General features: G+C 37.7%; 1 protein-coding gene across 5 annotated transcripts in view; it reads right to left on the bottom strand.

Moving 5' to 3' along the window:
• Positions 1–15,126, bottom strand: part of FASN3 (Fatty acid synthase 3) — a 1,015,587-nt gene extending 1,000,461 nt beyond the window's left edge. For 4 of the 5 annotated variants that reach the window (XM_067760036.1, XM_067760034.1, XM_067760035.1 and 1 more), the window contains exon 1: positions 14,812–15,126. In XM_067760036.1, the coding sequence (XP_067616137.1) occupies positions 14,812–14,991 (180 nt within the window). In that variant the 5' untranslated portion in view covers positions 14,992–15,126. The remainder of the gene's footprint in view (positions 1–14,811) is intronic. The other variant, XM_067760033.1, reaches the window with a different exon arrangement.
• Between the last annotated feature and the right edge of the window lie 5,069 nt (positions 15,127–20,195).

The following is a 20,195-nucleotide window of genomic DNA, read 5'->3' as shown; positions in this document are numbered from 1 at the left end:
GCACTTGATCTCCCAGTTTTACCTCTGCGTTCACTGCCTCCGCTATCCATGTTGCGCTCCCATCGCCTATCACCACTCGTGTCTGTATCTTCTTGAACCTCCGTGCGTCTATTTTCGCCGCTGTCTTCTCGCTGATGAAACTTCGTGTCGCCCCCGTATCTACTGACGCCATGACTTCTTCTCCATCCAGGGTTACTGCAGCAAAGATTCGCCCTTGGGTCTGCCTAAATGTGCTTATTGAGTACGAGGTTGGGTTTGTTGAGACGCCACCCCTCGATACCAATGGGGTCTCTGCTCGTTTCCCTGCTTTCCACGACAGCAGTCACGCGTTAGTATACTGACTCGTCCACACTGCTAGCAGAAATTTCTTCGTTCGTTGCGTCACCCATGTGCGTAGTGTCCGCTTTCCCCGCATCGCCTGCATGCGCTGCGTGGATCGATGGGCTCTTGGTGTGGTATCGTCGCATGTTCTGGCGTGATTGCTTGTCGTTGCGCCTCCGCTCTCCGATCTCCTTGTCTCTCATCTTCGTGCATATAGTGATAAGGCTCGGCTGACCGTCGCGGCACAAAAGGTTTCGCCGCTGGCCTCAGCGGTTTTTTCTCCGGCATGATGTTTTCGTAGTCCTCGGCTATGCTTACCAGTTCCTCTAGGCTAGTGAAATCGCTCCGTTTGATGTAAAGCTGGTACTCTCGTCGACAAAATCTGTTCAGCTTTTGCTCGCCGTTGTAGTCAGTGTGACGCATGAGTGCCTGTAACGATAAAGCGTAGTCTTTAAACTGCTCACCTGTTCGCTGCGCACGCTGCCGGATCTAATCATCTAGCTGCTCGAAATACCTCGATCTCAGGAAAAATTTTAGAAAGTCCTTCTTGAAGGCTTCCCACTCTTGCCACTACCTGTTGTTGTTCCGGGACCACACCAAGGCGTTGTCCTCCATCAACTTAGGTAACGCTCATGGGATGGAATCGCGACCAACTTCGTAACTGTCGGCCAGCCCCTACACCCGCTCAATGACATTAAGTGACTCCTTACCGCCGTCGTACTTCAACCCCCAATTATATACTCGGTCCATTACGTTGGCACGCGACACCGGCTGGTGCGTGGCGTATATCGGCGTTTGCAAACTTCCTCTTGGATCCGTCGTCTGATTTATCACTTTTAGTGCGGGTCCGCTGCCACCGGGCACTACTAATTCGTTGTTGTTTGGTGTTGGTGTTGGTAGCCTGACCGGCCGGGTATACTGAAGAGCTAGCTCTTCAAAACGTGTCTCAAACGCTGCGCCTGGATGAAGTTCGCCAAGCGTTTCCGTAGCTATTCTACCGTCCCTGCGCTCTCCACTTCAAACTCCGTGGTATATTTCACCACCTCGTCGCGGTTGAGGTAATATACCCAGGTTACCTTTCTCATCATGCGCGTCTACTCTGAATTCCCCTGTGTAATCTTCCTGTGATTTTACCACCTGTTATCCTCTTGTTTATTGTACTCTGCTCGTGATTATCCTCGTATTGTTACTTGTTTACCATGTTACTCTATATTCAGTGTCCCTGCTCGGGCGCCATTTGTGACATACTTTTCCTTACACCGGGGTATGCTCAGTCCGTCCAGGATCCCTGTGGGAAGAGACAAGAATCCCTATCGTCTTCTTTTAAAGAGAAAGATCCTGTTTGTTGTTTAAACGTTATAAACTCTTTATTCAAATAAATTGCAAAACTACCCTTAAGGTTACGGCGACAGAGGTGGGAAACCATCGTCGGTTCTACGCCGATGGGGTTGGGGAAACCCCCACCGGGACTAAGCTTAAACTAAAATCTCAAACTATTCGTAAAGAAAGCGGAGGTGGAAAACCACCACTTCCTCCCAGTCGGTGGAGTTGGTAAAACCCCCACCGAGTATAAAACTTAAAGATACCCTGTTCTTCCTGAAGGTTGCGGAGGTAGAAAAACCACCACAATCCCTCTAACGATGGGGTTGGAAAAACCCCCAAAGTTACTAAAATAAAGAACTCGTGAGATGGAAAAATCCCAGGAGTCCCATTCACTGCTAAACAAGGCGTTAGCAGGCTACTATACCTAGCTAGCTACTACTCAAATTCGCGAAATTTGTCGCCCTTTTATACTTGTCCACGCGCAGGTGGACAGTTATCCTGCAACAATAAATCTTACTCAGTATATGTATTTACATGAAGTATCCTACGTTTAACGGTATTATTCTACCCATATATCCAATTATCTACTTGCATATAAGTATTTATTTCTAACATGTGAGTTCATTGGTACGCATCTCCAGTTAGCATAGTTAACTTTCAATTTCCCTGCGCTGCCTGCTTATTGTGCTTTGTTGTTGTCAACGGGTTGGTTGTCCTTCGTAAGTAACTCGCATGTGTAATGCTTATGGCTGCCTAGTACCCATGCTGTGTTGTTGGTATTTGTTTTTTCGTTTCCTCTTTGTGCGACGTCCGCCTTGACGATTCGCTTAAATGCCTGCTGTGCTTGGTTGGAATTTCTTTGTATACGTATATTTGTACGTTTTTGGTGCTCTTGAAATGGGAGCTTATGTGTGTTGCTTATTTCCTTGCTGTATTCCCATCGTTATTTAGAATTCCAGCCGGCTATGGGATATCTATGAAAATTATAATGTTCAACCATACGGTAAATGTATGCGGGCAGAGCAAATTATGTTTTTGCGAAATAATAATAAATATATAAGTGTATATTAGGGTGTTTCAGAAAAATGATTATTTTATGTGTGTAAATTCAATTTATATAATTCAGGTTTATATGTTTTACATGCTATATGCACTGATATAAATTCGTTGTCACATACATTAGGATATTTCGAAAAATGATATATAATTTTATTTATATTTTATTTATTTATTTATTTATTATTTAAAGTCGACGACAAACTATGGTCGACTGCATAATATAAAAGATATATAAATATACAACTCAAAAGATAAAATTTAAGATATATCGAGCTTTCAACAATGTTATATTACAAACAAAGAAAGATCAATGAACATTACTATTTAATTTCAGAATATAATAATAATAAGAAATATGAGCAGAAATAAGATCTTATGCCGAAATCTTATACTGGCGGAATGCATCAGATTCCGCTCAGCATGATTTCGGAATGCAGTGGATTCCAATCTCCCTGTTGGAATGCAACAAGATTCCAATCAGCATGTCATGGGAATACGGCAGTGCTAAGAGTAGTGTAATGAGGATACGCCATCACAAGGCATAAAAAAGTAACATGACCTGTGTTGTTGGAATGCACCGGATTCCAATCAGCTCGATGCCTGACCCATAAGATTATACTTCCGGACTGCATACGATTCCGGTCAGTGACTCATGAAAAAGCATGTTTTTTACGTTGTTGGAATGCACCAGATTCCAATCAACACAGTACTGTCTTGTTCCTTCTTAATGATACATGTTGATAAATGTTCCTCCATCCTTAAGCGAGATAGTTCCTGTTTTTTATCGAAGGAATAAAATGCCGGCAAATTAAATTAGCTTGCATCTCTTAAATTAGATAGATAGATTTGTAATTGTAGATGATCTAGGTTCGAATGTGTGGGCCCCAAAGCCGGTGGATTTGGGTCCTCGCACTATTGTTGCTATTTGGGTATCTATTTCCGTTATAATTTCGATATCTTTGATTATTGTTACCGTTAAGGCAGCTGTTGTATGAGAATGAACTATTATTTCTATAACCAGTATATCTGCGATTTTGATAAAAGCCACGATAACTACCACGTGAATTTCTGAATGTATTGTTACCACGCGATCGAAAAGCTAAAAGCTGACGCTCTGCTACTTCGTTGTTTTGCTCTACGATTAGTTTCGCTACTACGTCTTTCGGATCAGTAAATGCCGTTGAGTCTAAAATGGTTTTGACTAAATTGGATTTTGCATTTAAACGACACACGTTAACCGTTTGTTCGACTGCCATTTCATGAGCTTTCGCTTGAGTGATCCCTTCAATAATAATAGACCGCTCAAGTGAGTCAGCTAAGTCTTCAACTTTTTTGGCAAACTCTGTATAATTATTATTGTTAACGTGCAACGCTGCAATTTTCCCTGCTACAACTTTCAAGTTGTCTGGTTTGATCCTACTACGTACAGCTACTTTAATTTCATTGACTGAAGTTACTTGTGTTGGTATTGCTTCACGGGCTTTACCCTCAAGTTTTGATTTTAAAAGTGCTATAAAAGTATTAGTTAAGTTTGCATTAGCGAACTGTTCAAGTAATTCAATTTTGTCTATAAAAGTCTCAAGTGCTGGAGAATCACCGCTTTAGTTTTCTCTAATAGAATTAGCACACATGTTAATGAAAGATTTCTTTTCCTCGTGTGTTGCCATGATTTGATCGTTAAGATCGGAAGCTGAATTAGAAGAAGATGAGGCAACGTTTGTACTAACTGGATCTTTACGATCTGGATTTATGTATGTTAGAAGAAGGGGACACTAAGTTTGTGCTATTTGAATTGTTAAGTTTTGATTTTAAAGTAGAAGAAGTTGAAGTTAATTTTGCACTATTTGAATCGTTAAGATTTGAGTCTAGTTTAGAAGAAGTTAAATTTTTGCTAGAAGGATCTTCGAAGCCTGGGAAATCTGTCGACAAGGATAATCTAATCTGGTTTGTGACTCCTTTGGTCGAAGATGAAGTTAAACTTTCGGAGCTTGAAGCTAATTTATCGGAATCGGATTCTGAATTTGAAGTTTTGTGAACTCGCTTCCTATTTCTAAAGTTGTACATATGTAGTTATAAGAAGACCAAAAGAATTTAGTTTAAACTACTATGAAATTAATGAAGCACTTATTTGAATGTCCGAATTTATAATTGAACCTGAAATGTTGATGAAAAAGAAAAAAAAAATTTTGGAAAAGGGAACTGTTTTTCAGTGAATTGTCGCTAACGAAATATTTAAAATTTTATTTGAAGAATTAATTGGAACTGAATTATAATTGTATAAAAAATCTGTAAGAATTAATTGAATTTAAAATGGCTCAAAAGTATGTAAGTATGAATTGGTAAAAATCTCAAAAATGTGGTAATCACGGACGAACCGCTTTATTCAAAAAAATCTTAATTGGTTTTTCACGGAACCACCTTTTTATCAAAAAAAAAAACAAGTCTTAATTGGTTTTTCACGGAACCACCGTTTTATCAAAAAAATCCAAAATTTACAGTTTATATGCAAAGTTCCTTTTCAAAAAGATAAAATCTAAACATATTGGTTGAAATGCGAACGCACCGTATTTAATAAAGAAATTTTTAAAGTTCGTATACATACATATGTGTTTTAATAAAATAAAAACCGTAGGAAAAAAAAATTTAATACATACATATATGTGAAATACTTATTTTCTCTGCTTCTGGTCTTCGCTGGCGCTGCTGCTGCTGCTGGTCTTCGTTGACGCTGCTGCTGTTGGCGGTGGTACAGTTGATGATCCCGTTGTCTGAGTGGCGTGGGCTTTTGAATGCCGTTATGAATGCCGATATTATGTATTTCAGTTTAGTAATTTGTATTATTTTGTAAATTTTGTAGATATTCGAATTTTAGTTGTTTTTATTATTTCCGTAGTATTTAGTTTTAGTACAGTTTTATTTTTTCCATTATGTATTGTTGTATTAATAGCTTTGAAAAATCTTTTATCTCCGCTCTTTATAAAAAATTGTATTTAATTAGAAAACTTTATTATCTCTGCATAGTATCATGATTTTTCAAAATTGTTAAAAAATTGTATTATCTCCGCATTTGTTAGAAATATTTTTATTATCTCTGCATAGTATTATTACTTTTTGAAAATTGTTTTTAATTAGAATTATTATCTCCGCATAGTATTATTAGAGTTATTGTAGAAAACCACATTTAATTAGAAAAAATATTATTATATCAGCTTAGAATTATTAGAGTTCTTGTAGAAACGCTTTAGTTAGAAAAAAATTTTATTATCACTGCGTAGTATTATTAGGTTTTTGAAGAAAATTGAATTTGATTAGAAAAATTGTATTGCCTTATTATTGTAATTATTATCTACGCACTTGATTATTTTAATTAATTTAGTTTGAAAATTTTAAGTCTTTTTATTACAAAAATTGTCTTTAACCCAAACGCACAGGTTTTTATTGAATTTTTTTAAGTCTTTATATTACAAAAGCACACGCCCTCACCGCCGTTATGTCACTGTCCATGCCGCTGCTGTACCACCGCTGGAAACCATCACGGTCGCCATATTGGGTACGGCTTCGCTAGTTGACCCCTGAAACTCACCCGTAGTTACTTGGGATTAAATCCCATCGTCGTGGAGGTCGCCGCCTCCATATCGTTGCACTAGTGCCCATTTCAAGGAAAAACTCTTCGGTTGATTTTAATTACTTTATTTAATTATTTTCATTAAACTTAAATACACTTTATTACCGAAGTTTTAAAATTTACGTCCAAGCACTTAGTTGCACAAATAATGATGGTGGTGAAATATGAAAATGGCGAGGACACTATTTCCAATCGTCATTTTCATATTTCACCACACATATTTATCTTATTCTCTTATTCTATATATAATATGTCTTACTCTTTCTTGACATATTAACATTGTGAGCAACCATGTTGCCAGATGTGTCTATCCGAAGATGACTTGGGGGATTTCTACCCTTACATGTTATTTGAATTTGAAATTGAACGTGTGCTACTATTGTTGCTATTTTGGTACATATTTCCGTTATCATATCGATATCGTTGACTATTGTTACCGGTACGGTTGCTGTTGTATGAAAATGAACTATTACTTCTATAAGCAGTATAGCTGCAATTTGGGTAAAACCCACGATAACCACCACGTGAATCTCTGAATGCATTGCTACCACGCGATCGAAAAGCTAAAGGCTGAGGCTATTTTACTTCGTTATTTTGTTCTACAATTAGTTTGGGTACTACGTCTTTCGGATCAGTAAATGCCGTTGAGGCTAAATAGTTTTGACTAAATCGGATCTTGCGTTTAAGCGACACACGTTAACCGTTTGTTCAACGGCCATTTCATGAGCTTTTCCTTGAGTGATCTCTGCAATAATAAGCGACCGCTCAAGAGAGCCAGCTAATTCTTCAACTTTTTTTGCAAAATTTGTATAATTGTTATTGTTAACGTGTAACGCTGCTATTTTCCTTGCTACAACTTTCGAGTTGTCTGGTTCGATCCTATTACGTAGGGGTACTTTAATTTCATTAACTCAAGTGACTTTCGTCGGTATTGCTTCGCGGGCTTTTCCTTCTAACTTTGATTTTACAAATGCTATTAATGTACTGGTCAAGTTCGCTTCTGCTAAATCTTCGATCAAACTAATTTTCTCAAGACACAACTCGCGAGCTAACGGATCTCCCCTATAATTTTCCCTAATCATCGATTCACAAAGGCTTATGAAAGATTTCTTTTTTTCTACTGTTACCATTTCAGTGGAAATCTTATTAAAATCTGAATTATATGGTACTGTGAGTGAATATTTGATATTAGGAAATTAAGAGCTTTTTGAAATTTGAAAATTTACTGAAAGTTGGTTTCTAGCGTCTGAGTACTTTTTTCGGATTATATTTGTACCAGATCACTATATTCAATGAGGCTCAAAAGATCTAATGGAATTTCTGTCTCACAATTTAACTTATGAAAACATTTCACCAGTAACTCCCTACAGCGCTCAAGTTTAACTTGAATATCTTTAAGGTTGTTAGTTTCACTTTTCTTTGCAATTATTAGAATATTATTATAAGTGGTTATGAGAGACTTTTTATACTCGTTAAGTTTTACCACGTTAGTTGATAATGGACGATTTTGCAAAACGCACTTTTAATTAAGGACCCTTGATTTTCTTTAAATTTTTGCGCGCAGTCTTTCATAACTCAACAACCTTAAAGAAACACAAACAACTGGCTTATCTAGTTCACCATTAAAAATTTAAAATGATGTATTGAAAATTTTGAATAATGCCTTGGAAACAAGATGAACATTTGAAAAATGGAAATTCCGGAATATGAATATTAAAAAAAAATTAAAATTTGTGAAATGAGTTCGAAATTTGAAAAATGGATTAAAATATGCGAACTTGTAAAATGAATTGAAAAAGGTCAAAAAATAGAAATTTGAAAATATGAAAAATTGAAAATTCGTACAATGATTTGAAACTTGAAAAATGGAAATCTGTGAATAATGAAAATTTTAAAATTGTTGAAACTGAAGTATTAGTAGCTGAATTTATTCGAAAAGTAAGTTGAAAATCTGAGTTTTTTGAAAAAATTAAGCATTAGTAGTTAATTTAGTTAGTGTGAAAAATAATTAAAAATTCAGTACTTTACGTTTCGTTTTCCAAATGCCAATGGTTCGAAATCCACTGCAAAGAACGGGCACAGGAGTGAGATTTACATGCAAATTCAAAAACCATTTTGTATTGTAATATATTTTATAATTGGAATTTACTTAATTTTAAGCAAAATACATGTATTTGAAAGTAAAAGTATTAAATGCGAAATTCTATTGAAACTATTTTAATTGGCAAAATATATAGGAAAATTTACAATTGTATTTTATTAAAGTTAAAATGATCAAAAAGTGTATGACAAGGTATCAAAGATCTGTGGGTTATATGAACGGACGCACCATTTTAGGTCGAAATTTATAATTTGGTTGTTTGTGCAAGACCACCGCTTTTAATCAAAATCCAAATGTTATATCAAATAGACTTGAAAAAAAACCCATAGGCAAAAACATTTACTGAATACATATATATATATACTTATTTCTGCCGCTTCTACTGCTACCCGCGTCACTGCTGGTGTTGATGCTGCTGCTATTTGTCGCAGCTGATGGTGTTCGCTGGTGGTCGATGAGTGCTTACAGGAGTCCCTGTCTTAGAAGACCTACCTCCGGTGTAAAACACAGATCAATGTCCGTTGATCTTCGGCCCAACAAGTTGGTATCAATCGGTGAGCTGGGGTGTTCAAGTCAACCAGCCTTGGTTTGGCCGAGGACGACTATCCATCCTCCCCTTCCATTTTCGGTTTATGGCACCCGGTTTCACGGCAACTCCACCGCGAGTTCCGTGCTTCCCTCAGTTCCCTGTTTCATTGATTTTGATATCTCGATATCTGATTAACAAGTTAATCAGATTGAGATATTGTGTTTTGTCGCAATTTAGGAATGTGACCAACCTTTTCTGTCCTGCAGTGTTACAACAATGTACAATACATTGTTAACGACGGAGCTGATTTTGCTCAGACATTGCTTGAGGGCGGCACCTCCCCCCAACGCTATGCACCACATGTTATGATCAAAAACGCCCGTTCGCCGTGAACCAACTACCGATGTAATCTATCAGCGCAAGTGTCTTTCCTTAATGAATAGCTACTTAAATGTCCCATAGAGTGAGAGTGTCAAATAATTCCTTGTGAATAAAACTATCTGATATTTGGTATTATCAGACAGTGATGCTCACAAGTACTTACGACACAAACACTCACAAGGTACATCTTCACTAATCATGGTACTAAACCACTTGCGCAACAAGACACATCTCGCTAGTCACAAGTACTTGTGCGTTTAAGATCATGTTGCAACAGAACCCAGCTAAACGTTCTATTCAGTTTTATGCAACTTTGTTCTGCATTATTTGCTATTTTATATATGCCCACATATTCATCGTTATTTGCTACTGTGGTATACAACTTCTAATAACTCGCTTCGTTGTATAATCTTCCTCATTATCTTCAATTACGCTTCCATTTTATTCCACAATTTAGGGCTGTGGACAACCTTTTCAACCATAGACCTGCGTTGGGGGGCTTTCTCGCCCCAGCAATATCTTTGCAACAGCAGCTTGCCACACTGCAGTGATCTGACATCATTAAATCTGCCACATTTTTGGATGTGGCCATCCATTCCGCGAACGCCTCCTATTCGCTTACGCAGTCTAAAGCAGCCTCAAACATCTCAAAAGACGAGATGAGCACCGGCCCACTCGCACAATTATCGATTGTTTTTCGGCTGACGATAGACATGCGTTTCTTCACCATCTTTCGTCACCATTTTTCTTCGGTTGCCACAATTATGGGATGTGACCAACTCTTTCATCTGCCCCTCAGGGTCAGTTTCTCAATGAAATTGGGATTGCTGTGGCAAGCATGAGACCGAATTCCCTTGGGCTTCTTTCCCCAAGGCCCAAGGGAAAACAAGTCTACTCAGAGCGTTTGTCATAAGTTAACTCTATTTGAAACCACAACCCCCGCGATGCTCCCACAAGGGGGCCATCCCAGGACAGGAGGTGAGACCTGAGTATAAAGCATCGTTCGATGCCGTGCATCAGATCACACTGGCTTCTCCTGCTCCCGCGGTAGCAGTTTTTATAAGGATCATGCGTAGGGTCCCACAGGGTGATACCCGCGTCCACCCTGCTACCTTTCGAGTAAAACACCTTACTCATGGATTGGGTACCCATGGTATTATGGTCGCCTTTTACGACCGGTATACCTACCGTTGGTATGTTCTTTCCCCTAGCCCACAGGGGTAGTTCGCTGGTGGTGGTGGAAAACGGTGAAATGCGATGCAAACGGCGTTACATTGCGTGGTGTGAGTGCCGTTATCTAAATGCCTTTACGTACAGGCGCGCTGGTTTTTTTATGTTTATTTTTTTACTCAGCTGAGCAGAGCTCACAGAGTATATTAACTTTGTTCGCATAACGGCAATCCGTAACGGCATAAACTAATCGAGATAGATTTGGACTTCTATATATCAAAATGATCTGGGTGAAAAAAGAAATTTATTTAGCCATGTCCGTCCGTCCGTCCGCCCGCAAACACTATAACTTGAGTAAATTTTGAGGTATCTTGATGAAATTTGGTACGTATGTTCCTGGGCACTCATCTCAGATCGCTTTTTAAAATAAAAGAAATCGGACTATAACCACGCCGACTTTTTCGATATAGAAAATTTCGAAAAATTCAAAAAGTGCGATAATTCATTACCAAAGACGGATAAAGCGATGGAACTTGGTAGGTGGGTTGATCCTATGACATATAATAGAAAATTAGTAAAGTTTTGGACAGTGGGCGTGGCACTTACAAGCCTTAATTGGGCCGTCGTTGAAGATAACATGATGAAATTTGGCAGGAACTTTACTATTATTACTATATATGTGCCAAATAAAAATTAGCAAACCCGGATGAAGAACACGCCCACTTAAAAAAAAAATTAGTAAAATTTTAACAAAAAATTGATTATCTTTACAGTATATAAGTAAATTATATCAACATTCAACTCCAGTAATTATATGGTGCAACAAAATACAAAAATAAAAGAAAATTTCAAAATGTTTCATTTAATTTGTCTAGAATACGTTTAATGCCATAAGTCGAACAAAAATTAACCAATCCTTTTGAAATTTTGTAGGAGCATAGATTCTATGAGGATAATGGTTTCCTGTGAAAATGGACGAAATCGGTTGAAGCCACGCCCAATTTTTATAAACAGTCGACCGTCTGTCCTTCCGCTCGGCCCTTAACACGATAACTTGAGCAAAAATCGATGTATCTTTACTAAACTCAGTTCACGTACTTATCTGAACTCACTTTGTATTGGTGTAAAAAATGGCCGAAATCCGACTATGACCACGCCCACTTTTTCGATATCGAAAATTACGAAAATAAAAAAAATGCCATAATTCTATACCAAATATGAAAAAAGGGATGAAACATTGTAATTCAATTGGTTTATTGACGCAAAATATAACTTTTGAAAAACTTTTGTAAAATGGATGTGACACCTCCCATATTAAGTAGAAGAAAATGAGAAAGTTCTGCAGGGCGAAATCAAAAGCCCTTGGAATCTTGGCAGGAATACTGTCCGTGGTATTACATATAAAAATAAATTAGCGGTGCCCGACAGATGATATTCTGGGTCACCCTGGTCCACATTTTGGTCGATATCTCGAAAACGCCTTCACACTTACAACTAAGGGTCACTCCCTCTTAAAACCCTCATTAATACCTTTAATTTGGTACCCCTATCGTACAAACACATTCTAGAGTCACCCCTGGTCCACCTTTATGGCGATATCTCGAAAAGGCGTCCACCTATAGAACTAAGGTCCACTCCCATTTAAACTACTCACTGAGTATGTAATGTTCGGTTACACCCGAACTTAGCGTTCCTTACTTGTTGATTTTATTAATTATTATCTGTTGCGATTAAAATTTTTTATATTATAGCTTTATTAATTTTGTTGAATTTGTTGTTACCTCTGTTCTGATTAAAAAAATAATTGTTATAATTTCGTTAGCTAGTTGAATTATTTCTGCTGTAATTGGATTTTTGTATTGTAGTTTTGTAAAGTTTTCGATTACATCTGTTGTATATAGAATTTTATGTTGTAGATTTATTAATCTACCTATTATTTCTGCTGCAATTAGTACTTATGTTATAGTTTTATTAAGTTTGCAGAGTAGAACTTCGATTACTTCCGTTGTATTTAGAATTTTATATTATAGATTTATTAATCTTTCTATTACTTCTGCTGCAATTAGTACTGTATGTTTTAGTTTTATTAAGTTTGTAGATTAGAATTCGTACGTTTTGTTAAATTTTGATTTAGAATTTTTTAGTTTTATTAAAATTGTAGTTTTGTTAAATTTTATTAATCTCGTTGTCTTCGCCACGTTTTCATTTAATTAAAAGACACAACTTAAATAATATTTCAAAATATACTCTTTATTTAGCATTCTCTTTTCTTTCATTTGTGTGACATGGGCTGCAGTTGCATCTGCAAATCGCGTTGCCAACGCCATGCGTTGGCAGATGCAGCTAAATACCCATGTACAATACTTGTTTAGCTTATTATATTCTTACACTACTCAAGGGACCTAGACTAAAACTCAAACTACCCGATCAATGTAGCGTTTTCCAGGCAGAAGTTTCAGCTATCATGGAAGCCGCAGTTAGGGTACGGACACACAATGTCAGCAAATAAATCTTTATTTTCATCATTATCTCTTGGCTTGTACTCGTTCAATTCTGAACTAACACTAAACTGTCGGCGATTTCTTCAAAAGATGGCCCAACAGAACCGTAGATACCTCGCATGGATCCCGGGACATAGGAACATTGAGGGAAATTGCATTGCATATGAACTCGCTTGGTAAGGATCAACCAGGCAGATTCTTCTTGGCCAAGAACGCTTAGGTATGCTCCTTACAAATGCAAACTAATGCTAAAATATCAAATCCACCTTCAATCCGACTAAATATGGCTACAAACACCGGGGTGTTGGACATCGAAGGAAAGGTTGGGAGCGCAGAAATATTAGGAGATCTTTATCGTCGATGCTGCAGGAGTGGTAAATAGAATGGGGTTTGGCAACCCTTTCTGGGTGCTTCATTTCTAGATCTAGGTTGTGGAGCACGACGTCAAGGCCCTGGTAGCCTTTATGAAGTCCTCAAAATGGTTTGACGAGGAAAGCTAATGGTGTATTTACGTGGTATTACAATGGGCCTAATATCATTGAACTAAGTATGCCTTCGGGTAGCCACTTCAACCCAACCTAACCTACTTTCTGTGGCTTTGACTCATATTCATAGGCATTGCATATAAGCAATGTCTGCCCAATTCCTTCACTTGTTTCTGTGTACCTGTAGCAGGTGTGAACTACTTCATTGTTGAATAACTCCTTACCAACTTCGAATAAGGCAATGCTGAATTGTTGCACAAAGCTAAAATAGTTTCTAACACTGTGTGACAAATATGAAATAAAAGGACCTAGAATATTTACAATAACATTTTTGACTTTTTTCGGTGGGTCAAAAATAATACCAGCCATCATCCACTGAGTTTTCTAGCTACTTATCACGCTCAATTCTTACGGAAAAGCTTTGGATCATTGGGGGACTTGAGAAGCGGAGGTCGTAATATATTTGTACAAATAAGTTGTGATAGGCAGATCTCGCCGTTATATTTCATTTAACACATATATATGGCTAAAGTCCAAACAGTGCCATTTACTTTTGAAAAAGTAGGTTTTTTAAAGGCAGCGTTGCCAAACTTAAGACAAGACATTTACAAATTATCTGGTTCACAAATTGAAAAACACTTCTATCTGGATTTACCAGGTTCAAATCATTGTTGTTGCATTTATATGCAAAATTATTAATCTGGCCCAGGATCTTTGCGACGGAATGACATATCTAATAATCACTCTTATATAGCTTATGCAATTTAGTATTTAAATCAACTCAGTTAATAAAGATGTGTTATGGTTATTATAATTCTTAATTATTACTCGAGGAGCAAGTCTCGAATCTTTTGAGAGCTTTTTCAAAACAAGCTATTTCAATCCAAATATAACAGCTGAATCAGCATATTTTTATGAAGAAAATAAGGAAATAAAAATGGATATAAAGATTAAATTAAATATTTTTGGGTTGATTTAAAATGTTTACAATATTTGTATCCACACTATTTCTAATTTTAGAAGAAAAATTACTTTCGCACCGAGGTTAATTTTATCATAGAACCTGTAAGATGTCACTTCATTCACAGTTTCAATATTCCGAATTCCAGTATGGTTTTGCCAAAACAAAGTGCAGGCACGAAAAATGAAGCTGTTCAATTCGGTTTTGTTTATGAAATTACAAGTACTCTCAGTATAGGCTGAGAACGGAATTTTTTCTAATTTGCATATATAAATTTAAGATTTTTGGACCAACTGTGGGACTCCTTTTTTTTTGTCTTTTTTTTTTTAACTACACCATTAATATATCCAATTACCTTATTATATAGGTTGTACTCATACTCCTCAATATTATGTGAATTGGGAAATTTTCCAGCCATTCCAGATATTACAATTTCATCCCCTGAAGTTTCTGGAAATGCCCTTGAAAGTTTTTTATATTTGCTTGACACACCATCTGTGTTAATCTGTAGGTTTTCGTTCTTAGTTGCCATCATAAAAGATTAAGAACTAAGCCCTAGGATATGATATAGATTGCCTTACTCTCCTGTTGCAGCGATCGATTAATTTTGATTTTATTTAGCGTTCGTGGTAGGTATACGCTAACCGCCAAACGTACATCAATTGGTCAAACCTTAAAATCAATGTGATGCTTTTATAGTTTTTCTGTCGCATTCTAAATCGATATACTTTTAAAAGTATTATATAAACTCATGCATATATACACGAGAAGGGTAGAAGCAAAGCACGCCAAAAGTAATTTATTCAATTATGTTCCACCAAGTCGGGGAGTTCAACAAATTTAAATTTAAACTTATTTATTCACACTAACGAATTGATTGTACAACAGCAATTCAATGTACATATGCATGAGTACGTTATGCATAGAAATGTTGTGTCCGTTGACCTCAAATAAATCTTGTATTTTTACCAATTCCAAACATACATATGTAACTGCATTTCAAATACATATTAAAAGCGGATTTAGCCGTATATTTGCATTCATTTATAAAGCGTACTGAGTATCAATTTATTTCTATTTCCTCATGCAAACATCTGTGGGTTGAATCATCCACCAGACGATTAGCCTCAAACTTAGGTAGTTTAGCACATTTGCAGTCTACCGATCCATCGGGATCGTTTTTTCTATATAATCACAAATTTAATCCCTGTTCTATAGTAATAACCTAACATAACGCTGGCACTGCTTCAAATAATAACGATATATGTATTCAATCTTATGTTTATCTTATCAAGATATGAACGAAAACCAGTCGACTTGCCCATATTCCAATAAACATTCCATCCGTCGATCCGTCTGTGAACATTTACATCATTATAATTGGCGCACAACCACCTTGGGCGTAGGGAACACACCTTTTACTCATAAATAGAGAGAGCGATGAAACAAGTGCAGCGCAACCCCTTCAAGGGGTTGCCAGCGCAATATATAGCTTTCCAGTTGTCAGCCTAGGGGGTGAGAGGGCGGCATGGCCTAGAAGGTTTCATGTGGTCATACCAAATCGTTCCCGAGATGGGCAGGCTAGTACCTTGATGGTGCTTGGTACCGGAACGTACGGGATCTGCAAGGACCCATCAACACCTATAACACACACCAAGGCCTTCGGGGAGTTCTCTTATCGCAACAACAACAACACCATGATAAGCCTGAGCTCGCAATCGATGATGATGGAATCAATGTTCCCCAACCCTACTACGGCGAATTCAGAGTCATGGCATCATGTTAATATTTATTTAAAAAAATCATTTTAGTTTCGTTTCTCAAAAAAATTTACGTTCACTGGTATACGACACAAAATATTTTAAACTTCCCTGCAGTCTAAGGCCAAAGTAGTCAGCAAACAATCTAGCTCACTCACTACAATTTTGTGGGGTTATTCATACCACTCAGTTTTTGAGTAGTTCATTGACGCGGGCGCTTTCGCCCGGTAATTTCCAATGCATACTTCAATTAACAAGGCTGGACGTCGTACAAATCAACGTGTACATAAACACAAACAATATCAGATAAATGAAGCCATTAAAGAGGTCAAAACTTCTAAATCAATAGGCCCAGACGGAATAGCTATGTCGAACACTGAGCATAAGGACATCAGCTACTTGACACATGTTTTCTACTTGTAGTTTTTGCCTTTTCCATTGCAGAATAATGAAGAATCGAATGGATAACCCCACTACCAAAGCTTGAAAACCCAGCTAACGATGGTGAGTTGTTATCATTCCTTTAGGCAGTAACGAAGACGTTGGAAACCGTTCTGCTTCCTTTATTTCAAACGCAAGTCTTCGGTCAGCCAGCCATCAGAATGTATTCCGTAAAATATATATCGCTACCACCGCGTTTGACGTCATTAACACCCTGATAAATTCCGGACTGAGCCACGCAAAACTCCATCATAGGACGGTCCTCGTGACACTTGACCTATCGACATATTCAACCACCGCGAACTACTCACAGACATATGTAGAAGGTTCACCTCTTGTCTAAAAAGATTGACCGCAGATTATCTGAGTAGTCGGCAAGCGTCAGTTCAATTTAAGAGGGAAACCTAGAAACTTAGGAGTATTACCATGTACAATTGTGGTGTGTCGCAAACTCGGCAAAGGAGTGGAGGCACCACAATTGCGTTTTGATAAAAAATAAACGAAAAGAAATTTTTTCAAGAACTTTGCGAAGAAGGAATTTTCAAAACAATGAGTTACCACTTCTAAATATAAACAACGAAGCAATTGACAAAGTCAGTACTATCAAGTACTTAGGAATCAAAATCGATGATAAACTCAACTTTAGTGAGCACATCGATTGCACGGTTGGGAAAATAGCCAAAAAGATATATTTCATGCAAAGAACCTACAAGTACTTAAATAGACGGTACAAAGTAATGGTTTACAGATCGATAATCGAACCTCACTTCATCCTACACCTCCACCAGTATCTTTAGCTCCAACAATAACAGTTACCGATACTGGGGATGTTGCTAGCGATACAAGTGTACCTGAAAAAAATAGTACTTCTTTGGCGGGCTCGATAACCAACGCTAGGTCAAGCAATGCGTTTTCTGTCAACTGTTCTATAACGGCCGCACCTTCCCAGCTCTCTGGTGCGCTATCCGCTACTCCTTTGCAGGTGACTGCCGTGTCCCGATTACACGCCTCTCTTACCGAACATGACATTGCTCATTACGTTTGCTCTTTTGATTCCTCTTTTTGGCCTAAGCATACTGTGGTTCACTTGTTCACAAGAAAGGCGAGGGCCGAACCTGTTTTATTACAGCCAAAAAACGGTATGACGAACACAGTAATAACAACACAAAGGTAATTGCTGATCTGTCCCGTCTTCTCATTAATTACCAAAATATTCGTGGTTTACGATCAAAACTTGTTCCATTCTTCCTTAATTCTTTCAATTTTTCTGCACAAGTTGTAGCTTTTACGGAGACCTGGCTAAAGCCTGATAATTACAATTCTGAGGTTTTTTCAAATAAATATGCTGTTTATCGGCTTGATCGCATCTCTAGAGCGGGAGGTGTCCTTATTGCTGTTGAATCTAACCTGTCATCTGAGTTGATTTCGCTGGACAATATCTCTCATATCGAATTCATAGCAGTTAGGCTTTCATTCGGTAGCTATAGCGTAATTGTTTGCTGTTCGTATATACCACCTCGTTCGGATATGAATGTTTTTGCTAGTCATAGCTCGGCCATCTGCGATTTGCATTCGCAGTTGGGAGATAACGATCGACTTGTTGATGTTGGTGACTTTAACTTGCCAACAGTTAGTTGGGTTAATATAAGTGATTCAAATTTTTTAACTCCCACTGCTCAACATGAGTTTCTCAATTGCTTGTTAGACTCATCTCTTTTACAGATTAACAATGTTCCAAATGGTGGAAATAAAATGCTGGATTTAGTATTTGTGGATGGCTCGGTGGGTACTGCCCTTACGCAAATACCACCTTTATCCCTTCCAGAAGACCCTCTTCACCCTACGCTAGAGATATCACTTGATATCAGCCTACCCCGTAGGATTCAAGTACAGTCTCGTCCCCGATCTAGATGCTTCTACAAAGCGAATTTCATTATGCTCAATGATCTGTTGGCTTCCCATGATTGGTCGCATCTCTATGCCTGCACTGATGTCAATTCGGCTATCTCTATATTTTACAGTACGCTTGATGACTTCTTTGATACCTGCATTCCTACTCGCTATACCCTATGTTCGAATAAGCCCCCTTGGTTTTCAAGGCAACTTATCAGACTTAATAACATTAAATCTAGGCTTTATAAGAGATTCAAGAAATCTGGAGCATCTGCAGACCTCTCTAAATATCTAATAGCTCGTTCTAAATTTCACCGTCTTAATCAGCTTTGTTATAAAAATTACTTGAGTTGTTGTAAAGCCCATCTTTTTAGAAATCCAAAAAAGTTTTACAATTTCGTAAATTCCAAGCGGAAAACTTCTGGGTATCCTTCCTCATTAACCTTTGGAGGTAAAAAAGCTTGCACTGATGACGACGTTGCTGAACTATTTTCTGAGTTCTTTAAGTCCACGTATTCACCCAGTGATTTTCATTCCGGTCAATATCCCTATCTCTTAGATAGCTCGAATTACATTAGGAATCCTGCTATTGATGGTAATATTATTATTCAGAGTCTTCAATCTTTGAAGCCCACCTTTTCTCCGGTACCGGACGGTGTTCCTAGTTGCGTGCTTAGGTACTGCGCCGAAAACATGTATGAGCCTATTTTAAAACTATTTGAGCTGTCTCTGGGATCTGCGTCATTCCCGGCACTTTGGAAACAGTCTTTTATTATACCCCTGCATAAAAAAGGTAGTAGGTAAAAAGTTGAAAACTACAGGGGTATTGCTAAACTTTCAGTCATTCCTAAAGTCTTTGAACAGATTGTTACCAGTCAACTCCAATATCAGTGTTCTAGTCTTTTATCTCCATGCCAACACGGTTTTATTCGTCAAAGGTCAACCACTACAAATTTGCTTGTATTCACCTCTATAGTTATGGAAGGATTTTTAGCGAACAAGCAAACGGATGTCATCTATACGGACTTCAGCAAAGCATTTGATACCGTCAACCATGAGTTGCCTATTCATAAGCTTGATTTACTGGGCTTTCCGTTTCACGTATTAATGTGGCTGAAAAGCTATCTTTCTAACCGGACCCAAAAAGTCCTGTTCAAGTGCAATCTGTCGGAATCATTCGGAGTTTCCTCCGGCGTACCCCAGGGAAGTCATCTAGGCTCTTTGCCCTTTTCATTAATGACTTGCCACAGAGAATATTATATTCCCATACTATAATGTATGCGAATGATGTAAAACTTTGCTACACTTACAGTCCTACCGATTTGAGTTCCTTGGATCTTCTTCAGGCCGACTTGGGCTCGTTCCAATGTTGGTGCACAACACATTTACTAGCTTTAAATTGCTCTAAATGTAAGCATATGACATTTCACCGTTTGAAGCCAGCATTGAAATCTTATGTAATAGATGGTACGTCTTTGGAGCGTATATCTATTGCAAATGATCTAGGTGTCCTTTTTGATCCGAAATTGAATTTTAACATGCATATTTCATCTATAGCCAACAAAGCGTTGGGTTTACTTGGATTTGTTAAAAGATGGGCTAAAGAGTTCGATGATCCGTTCTTTACACATCGCTGGTTCGTCCA

Source organism: Eurosta solidaginis, chromosome 1 (assembly GCF_040869045.1).
Source record: "Eurosta solidaginis isolate ZX-2024a chromosome 1, ASM4086904v1, whole genome shotgun sequence".
Classification (NCBI taxonomy): Eukaryota; Metazoa; Arthropoda; class Insecta; order Diptera; family Tephritidae; genus Eurosta; species Eurosta solidaginis.
The sequence above is the reverse complement of the archived record's forward strand: the minus strand, read 5'-3'. Positions and strand labels throughout refer to the sequence as shown.